General features: G+C 36.4%; 3 protein-coding genes across 3 annotated transcripts in view; 2 read left to right on the top strand and 1 right to left on the bottom strand.

Annotated features, from left to right (window-relative positions):
• The window catches only part of LOC107477370 (zinc finger CCCH domain-containing protein 16), a gene marked incomplete in the record, with an annotated part of 3650 nt that extends 2249 nt beyond the window's left edge, over positions 1-1401 (top strand). Inside the window, 4 exon segments of the mRNA XM_052259659.1 lie at positions 177-232; positions 340-526; positions 970-1042; positions 1133-1401. Of these exon segments, the coding sequence (XP_052115619.1) occupies positions 177-232; positions 340-526; positions 970-1042; positions 1133-1171 (355 nt within the window).
• A 63-nt stretch (positions 1402-1464) lies between these two features.
• On the bottom strand, positions 1465-4673 carry LOC107477369 (uncharacterized). Its single transcript, XM_016097367.3, has 5 exons — positions 4238-4673; positions 3504-3766; positions 2844-2961; positions 2216-2424; positions 1465-2124 (listed from the first exon to the last, which is right to left on the bottom strand). Exons 1-5 carry the CDS (start codon positions 4529-4531, stop codon positions 1677-1679), a joined length of 1332 nt encoding a protein of 443 aa, XP_015952853.1. The 5' UTR covers positions 4532-4673; the 3' UTR covers positions 1465-1676.
• A 1010-nt stretch (positions 4674-5683) lies between these two features.
• LOC107477368 (uncharacterized) lies at positions 5684-8497 on the top strand (the record flags this gene model as incomplete). Its single annotated transcript, XM_016097366.3, is given in 5 exon segments — positions 5684-6042; positions 6161-6378; positions 7361-7459; positions 7684-7757; positions 8005-8497. Coding segments are annotated over 5 exon segments (915 nt in total). The 3' UTR covers positions 8231-8497.
• Between the last annotated feature and the right edge of the window lie 76 nt (positions 8498-8573).

The raw sequence follows: 8573 nt of genomic DNA, 5'->3' as shown, positions 1-8573 counted from the left end.
CCGGGTTTATTAGGTTCAAAGTATGGTGTTACTAGAGTGATTAAAACGCAAGTTTGCTGTCATTGCTTTCCATTCAATGACTTTGTCATTCTTCCTGTAATTTTCTCTTTTGATGTATTTTTTTCCTTTTATGCCTGCCTTCGCCTATAGTAATCTGTTGATAACATTCTTGCTAGGCCCTCTGCACAAGCACCGAACACTCCGCCACAGTCTAGTTTCTTCGGAAGTGGAGGTATATATTTACTTATCTAGTGTACCACAACTACAGTTTTCACTTTTCAGGTGCATATCTTCCCCATTTATGTGTGTTTAATTATGAAATGTTATAATAACTACTAGGAAACACTTTTACACCCAACACTGCAAACATAAGTGGCAGAGGCTTCTCAGGTGCTCCAAGCAGCCCCTTCTCTACCCCAGCGGAGTCAACAATGTTCCCGAGTTCAACTTCTCAGCAGTCATCCTTTGGCTTCAATGACTTGAGCTCCACTCCAATGTTTCAGACTACACCAGATGTTCAATCTTCGTAAGTCCTTGGTTGCATTATGTTAATTAATTCAGAACTAGTTACCACAATTTAACTATTTTTAATGTCACTGTTCACCCAAAATTAGCTCAACTTTTCTGTGTATTATTGCCTGGCCATATACAAATAGGGCATAGATAATCCCCTTTTAACTGTTCTATTATGGACCTTTTGATGAAAAGAGGCATAGCATTAAAATTTATGTTGCAAGTCACATCTCTTATTATCTCATAGATGAAATGTATTTTGTTTAGCCATCTACTTAACAGTTTATAGAGTAGAAAGGCTCCTATTTACATTAGTATTAAACCTGGGTGGAAACGTCAAATTTTGTTTAATACAGAAGCTTTTTGAGGTTATCTTTGTGGAATTTCAAAATGTAAATGGCTTCATATGTAAGTTACAAATTACATGGCATGTATTCTTGTTTTCTATTTCTGCAGAAGCATGTCCCAGGGAGAGAATGTTTCAACAGATCTCAGTATTTGGTTAAAAGAGAAATGGAATCCTGGAGAGGTAATCATCATCTTACACTGTGTTCTATTTTAATTAATGTTGGTAAACAAAATGGTCTTCTATTTTAATTAATTTTTATTCAAATCTCAGATTCCCGAAGAAGCTCCTCCAGATTCAGTTGTTCGGTAGAAATTCACAAACACAGCACTCTGTACTATGTTAACAAGATTCAACAGTGATGTTAGATGTATTTCAGATCAAGAGCATATTAAAAATTGCTCTGGCTTTAGGATAGTTGATTTATATCAATTGATTTTGCAAAGAGCAAAGGCCTTTAATGTAATTCATAACTGTTAACAAAATATTCTCATCTCATTTTGAGCCAGAATCATAAAATATATAGTTCTTACATTGGATGCCATGGTTACAATGATATATAGATTGAATCTTCTTTTTTAATTTTCCAAATTTCATATTACGAGAATAAAGAATGTACATGAACCAGAAATGGCTATGCTGAAAATGGAAGACTTAATTGAAGCCTAAGTAATTCCATTGAAAGCATGCCTATTTTTACAACTAGAGTATGTACATAACTTTGAAATATGCTAAACAAAAGGAAACTACATATATCTAAATCAAAGAATATATTTTTTTTCTTCTTCTTCATAATCAAATGCAAAGAGCAATCTGATTAGACACTAGAAATGTGATCAGTGCCAATATCTGATCCAATAGTAGATGTATGAAATGTGAAAGATTCAGCCAATTTCACTGCATCTGAAACTCTAAGCCTTGTTCCTTGTTGACCTACAACAGTGGCTGCAACCTTAGCTGCTATTGAACCTATGCTTTTCAAATCAGACATGCCTCTTAGAACACCATAAAGTATGCCGCATGCATATGCATCTCCGGCACCACAAGTATCTACCGGAACACATGGAGACGGGGGAATGTATACGGCTTCACCCTTTAGACCGATGTAGGAGCCTCTATGACCGTCAGTTACCGATACTAGCGGAACAAAGTGGCTCAGATACCTTGTAACCGAAGCAGAGCTTTCCTTTGCGTCGAAATTGCAGAGCGCTCTGGCCTCATCACTGTTTGCGAAGATTAAATCCGCATGATTCCCGATAATTTCCCTGATGGAAGAAGAAATTGCAGCATGGAAAGGAATGAACTCTAGGTCTACATAAATCTATGGAGAATAATGTCAAGTAATAATAATCTTACCAGAAATCATCATAGTGTCTCTCAATGCAGGAGACATCTGAGGCAGTTACTGCAACTAAGGCACCGTTACTGCGAGCTTTCTGACATGCTTCTGTTATTGCTCTAATAGTATCGGGTAGTTCAAATAGATACCCTTCAACAACAAGTATGTTGGTCTTGGTAACCGCATTAGCCAAGATTTTGTCATAGTTAACAGTTGATGATGTACCCTGCCCCCAGATTACAAATATTAGCATCTTCACCATTGATATGGTGACAGAAAATAAACAAGTTGGAAGAGAAAACTAGTAGAAAGCCAAGATAACCATTTTCCACTCCTAGATTGATGCTTAAAAGTAGAAATAAATAATAGTGCATGAAAGAGTAACTGCTAAGTCTTTTGTTTCCTTCAATGTACAAAATGGAATACAAAGTGAACAATTCAACTCCAAAACAAAACTCAAGAAACTTTGGGCAACCTGCATAGCTTAACTATTCAACATGCCATTTAGATGTCTCAATGTTCTTCTCATTCTATGGATATACATAAAAACAAAGAGGATCAAAACTATACAAACCAATCCACATATACTTAGAAACAGATTATCAGTTAACAAAGAATCTACAAACTCTTCTGCAATTACCGAACCTGATATGCAAGCATTGTGCGTTGAGCATCTGGTGTTGTGAGAACTATAACTGTTCCGGTAGTTCCATCCTTGATAGGCTCAGAAAGAAATTGCACATTTGCTCGCCGTAATTTTTCCCTATAAGAAAGTTTGAAATAGAATGTAAGCAAACAACAAAGGAACTGGAAGAAATTTCATGTGCCGAGAACAAAGCAGATAGAATCATTGTCACAAGAACCTATCTCCAAAGAGTGTGTAAGCAGTATAGTGGGAGAAATGTGACACTTGATATTCTTTAGGTAAACACTTGAATAGAGATATTAACACAATCTGAACTATACTTTTCCAAATAATGCAGCAACAAAATGTAGATCACAGTAGATAGAATATGTAAAATTGTGAATTGCAACATCATAACATGATTGAGCTCCAAAGGAACACAAAAATTTTCGTCATTTTTCCCTCTTAGCATTGTCTTCCCCTATGTTATGGCCAAGGATTGTACTCTATCGTTATCCTATCTTTTAAATGTACAAAAATATCATTGCAAATTGATGAGAGTACTAAGTTCCAAATTAATCAATCTCTTTTTGCAAAACTAGATCAGCTACATCCTAAGTAAACTAGCACAATTTGATCAAACAACTAACGAAAAGAGCTCAGCAATGAAGAAGGCCAACCTGTAGAAGCCACCCAGGACATCACTTCCAACACTGCCAGCCATTGCCACGTTTATGGCAGGAGTCGTGGCAGAACGACTTCCAAGCCTGGCGAGGGCAACCAAGCTATTAGAAAGAGATCCACCAGCAGCAGCTTTATAGGTGCAACCATCCATAGCCTGCAAGACTCTACCCCTTTCCTCGTGATTCACAACCTTGCGCGTTCCCTTCTCCAATCCTAACTTGTTAAGGAACTCGTCATCTACTATGCCCGAGAAGTCTACCTAGAAGAACAAATCCCAGCAACAACAACAAACACATTAACCTTCACTCCCTCCTATTCTCAAAGCATCATAACTCATAAGAATTTCAATGGTAAATTATGCTTAGCTCCCTAAGTTAAGTGATATTATATATGCCATGTATTGATTTGTCATACCTACACCGAGCTCTCCAAAAAATACTATGTGCATACCAAAAATCAGCTACTAAATCAGACACCATTATGTATAAATACAGGTATTGTTTAACTCGTATTTCATATGTATTTTATACTGGTGAATGATTTGCCGACTGATTTTTTATGTGTATATTTAGCATGGTTCCATTTTAAAATATCTAAAGGTACTTAAATGAATGTGTGTTTCGAATACACAAATCTATTTCTATCCCTACTCTTCAATTCATATCAATGAGCAATGCAAATGATAAATTTAAAATAAACAAAGAAAGAAAGGAAGAAAAGAAGGAATCACCATGGCTTGACCAAGTCCCAAAACATCCCATCTTTCAGGCAAAACCAACGAAGCAATAGCTTTGTCTTCTTCCTCTTCTTCATCATCCATTTGAGGACCCTTCATTCGTTGATTATCATGTTCTTCTTTAGAGGTGGAAAAGCAACGTAGGGTTAAAGGGGAGGGTTGTTTGCGCCTGAAGCGGCATATAAGGAAATGGCCATTTTGGAACTTGGGAGGAACAAAACATAAGAAAGAAGGAGGAGTTGGAATTTGGGGAAGAAAAGAAGAAGATAAACGCAGAGACAGAGACATGTTATTGGAAATTCCAATGTAAGGAACGAAAATGTGAAAGTATTTGTATGTCTCTGTGTCTGTTAACAGAGACACAGAGAAGAAGAAGAAGAAGAAGAAGAAGAAGAAACAGCGTTGCCCCCTTTTGATTGTTGCTAAGCCAACGCAAATGGAAGACACGAAAAATACTAACTAGATAAGGAAGTAGGCCACTGAAATTACGTATTTACCCTTGGTCCCACTCTTTCTGGAAACAAATTCTAGAACAAATTCTTCTTACAGCCACCAAAAACGAACCTATATTTCTTTCTTTTTCTTTAATGTTTAAAAGATAAAAAATCCTTATTTACTAATTTTGGTAAAATTAAAAAATAATATACAAAATTGTGGTTTTTCTTATTTTTAACTAAATCATAAAATAGGAAATTTTTTATTTTCTTAAAAAATATTTCTTTGGCTGAAAACTGGTATTTTGTAAATGGAAGTAATTCTATTCACATTAAAAAAATAAAAATGTCTATCATTCTTTTTCTATTGACGGCGGGTTAGTTTTTAAGAAAACTAAGCAGTAAGCAGTAACAAATTCAAGACGAACAAAATTTGGAAAAACTTTGAAGAGTGTATTACTATTACATTATTTGGTATTGGACTACTGGTGGAGACTAGCAATACGTGTTGCGTTTTATCCTCTCACAAGTAACATCGGATTAACTCATTAGTCATTAAGAGTTTATTTATTTATTGGAAATGTTATAGAACTTTTATTTCTATATATCTTAATACGAAACTTTTTCAAAATGAATTTTAAATTTTTGGACACACACTAAAATGGGATGCCTTAATTCAAAGAAAGTATTTGTTAATTGTTATTGAATGTTTATCTCACTTTTTTATTATTATTACGTATTAAAAATTAATTTATTAGAAACTAATAAAAAACCAGTTTTTTACAATTAACTAAATTTTAAGAGACATTTTTTGGTTTTGCATATAACAAACCGAATTCAGAAATTCGGGTCGGATTTGGGTCGAACTCTTGGAAGCAGAATCACTCAATCACGCAGTGACACACTTTTTTCCTCCTTTCTCAATCATCTTCCGCCACGTGAATCAATTTCGAACCTTCGTTTTCCTTCCAACGTTGAAATTGCCACCACAGCACTGAAGAATAATCACAATCTGATTTTTCTCTGACACGATCGAGTTGAATCGATTCCATTCGATCTCATAAGCGATGATGTACCTGAAGAAGCCCTTGTGGAGCCAAGGGAAACCCGAACCGGATGCTAAGACGACGACGGCGGCGGATCGCGGCGGCGCCGTGGAGGAGCTGGTGGATTCGTTGCAGCAGCAGAGAGTGTACAGAGAAGTTACATTGGCTCTTAGAACAGGACTCAGAGACGCGCGTGCTGAGTTCTCGTTCCTCCGTGTGCGTGGCCTCCGTAACATCCTCAAGTTCCTCCGATCTGTCGCTGAATCTGATTCCACCATTGACCTCTTCAATAGAACACAATCCATTCCCCAATTGCAAGGTACCTGTTTGTGAATTTGCCATTGAGTATGCGTGTGCATTTATTTACATTCAATTTTGTTGAATTTGTGTTGTATTGATTGTTAGATGATGGTGAATGGTGCGTGGTGTTTGTGCAGTGGTTCCGGTTTTGTTTGAGCATTGTTTGAGAGAGACAGGGGATTATGAGAATGAGAATAGGGTGAGAGATTTGAATCATATATTTGGTGTTGAGCCTCTGAAGCTGACGAGTCCAGCTACTGATGCTGAAGTTGCACTTGCACTGAGGGTATTGGAAGGTTGTTGCTTGCTTCATCCGCAGAGTACAGCGCTTGCACATCAACACAATGCTATTCCGGTAATCGTTCATTTTTCTATCCATGTGTGTGTCTGTGTCTGAGTCTATGTTGGGAGGAGGAGGAAGATTTGGTAGTAAAGGGATCAAACTCGAGTTTACGTCAGCTCCATGAGCCTAGGTGAACTTGAATCCTATAGCTCGGATTGTAAACTTGAAAGAGATTATTTGTAAGATCGTAAACTCGATTTTGAGACCTAAGCTATACTCGAGAGTTTAATAACCTTATCTGGAAGCATGTTTCATTTACCTTATTGCACCTATGAGAATGGATTCTTTCCACTGTGATTCGTAGAGTCTTTGCTGTTGTTCCGGGTTTCATGAAATAGGTTTTCATCTATGCTTATTCTTCATTGAGAGTGAAATTTGCAACATGCTAAAAGTAATTTGTATCAAAGAGAGTAATAGATTTAAAAGAACAGTGGCATGAACAATCCGAATAGGAGACAGCGAAATTTACATGACAAACAAACTGTTGCTTTCTCTTGTGCTTATGGACGGTCTTGTGCTGATTAGTTCTTACCAAGTTACCATCAGCACATAACATTAACATAAGCTACAGCAACTGTTGCTACTCTGTCTTGGTGTATTCCAATGGGTTTATGACTTCATGTGGAAGACGCTTCAACCTTGTGGCAAACATTACAGTTCCTGAGTATATTGTAACCCTTTCCTCTTCTTCAATTAAGATAAGAACAATGTACCCTCGAGTTTCTTTGAGCATTCAATGCTAGACACCTAGTGATTACTGAAATGTCTACTAAGCCAAGAAACATATTTTGTTCATATCAATGGCCAACAAAGATGTTTATCCATAAAAGTATGAGAATTGCACTCCAATTAATCAATGCCACAAATATTGGCAAATTAGTAAACACCTTCATTAGGTGATGTGCATGTGCCTCTGTACTACCAAAGCCTTGAAACTTGCAAAAATGAAACTATTGGATACCAATATGTAATATTGTTACTATCTTCTTTGCAGGTTTTAATGAATATATTATCCACTCGCGGAGTACTTGAGCAAGGTGCATGCTTAGATGCTCTAATCTCATTGATGGTGGATTCATCATCTAATCAAATGGTACCCTAACTGTTGTTTACATGTAGCTTAGTTGTTCTATTTTTCTAGTTTGATCATCATGATTCTTTCTTTATCCAGATGTGTTACCAATAATTTGACATTGTTCTTTCTTCAATATTTGTTGTTTCTTGGCTTAGATTTACCAACTATTTTTTCTTGCCAGAGAACATTTTATTTGCTGTTCCGTTTTTGAAAATTTATCTCTTCTGATCATAATTTTTTAGGATTTTGAGAAATGTAGTGGTATTATGGAAGTTGCTGACCTTATCAGGGACAAACAAGTGGATGAGAATCTCAGGTACTGCTTTTTATCTCCAGTCTCGTTTGTATTATAGCCGATATACTTGTCTGCAATGGATCTTCATTTGCCTCTTTTTGAATTTTGATGTTAATTCTATAGGTTCTATATTTTCGCAGGCCGTGTTTTGTAGTTCTAGTAACATTGTTGTAGCTTAACTTTTCATTCCTTCGAGATATTATGCAGAGACTTGTTCCACTATCTTGAGATAACAAAGTAGAATAATGAAGAAAGTGGCATTATTCAGGTTAAAATGTGGAGAGTTTCTGTTGCTGCTCATTGGACATGTCAATGGAAGAGATGCTCCTCCTTTGGCAACTATACATGAAGATACAAGGCATCTACTTGGGGAGAAATCAGCCTCCTTGATATGGGCAGCTAGTCAGTTTGGCTCGACGCTGGATCCTGAGCAGAGGCTAACTGCTCTGCAAATCCAAGCTCGTAGGGTCCTTGAATCATTGGATTTGTACTGAATGATAGTGATACCGGTAACTTAGGAAAGCTTTCATCTTGTGATTTGAAATTATTGGCCGACAATGTAGTTTTTTTGCTTTCAATTACTGTATTTATGCTGCTTTTTTTTTGTAATTTTTAGCCACATTTGTAGTTGTTTCAGCATGTGGTTAAGAATTTAAGATGATTATGATTTCTTCAGCATTTATCGATGAAGAAAAAATTGCATCAGACCTGTATTGTATTTATATCTTCCGTACTTATGAATCCAGAACTAAATTAAGTTATACAGATTACGCTCTTTTGTTCCTCGTATGTTGGATTATGAAGGTTCTCCTGTGTGGACTAATAAGAGCAAGGTTA

Source organism: Arachis duranensis, chromosome 3 (assembly GCF_000817695.3).
Source record: "Arachis duranensis cultivar V14167 chromosome 3, aradu.V14167.gnm2.J7QH, whole genome shotgun sequence".
Lineage (NCBI taxonomy): Eukaryota > Viridiplantae > Streptophyta > Magnoliopsida > Fabales > Fabaceae > Arachis > Arachis duranensis.
Note: the sequence above shows the minus strand (reverse complement) of the source record. Positions and strands in the feature narration are given on the sequence as shown.

What these genes read in the sequence shown, in the direction of transcription:
- LOC107477369 (XM_016097367.3), bottom strand. Translation starts at nt 4,531, where the DNA reads ATGTCTCTGTCTCTGCGTTTATCTTCTTCTTTTCTTCCCCAAATTCCA. An exon ending in GTCCTGGGTGGCTTCTACAG is followed by an intron (nt 2,962 to 3,503) that starts GTTGGCCTTCTT and finishes ACTTTCTTATAG; the next exon opens with GGAAAAATTACGGCGAGCAA. An exon ending in GCACAATGCTTGCATATCAG is followed by an intron (nt 2,425 to 2,843) that starts GTTCGGTAATTG and finishes ATCTGGGGGCAG; the next exon opens with GGTACATCATCAACTGTTAA.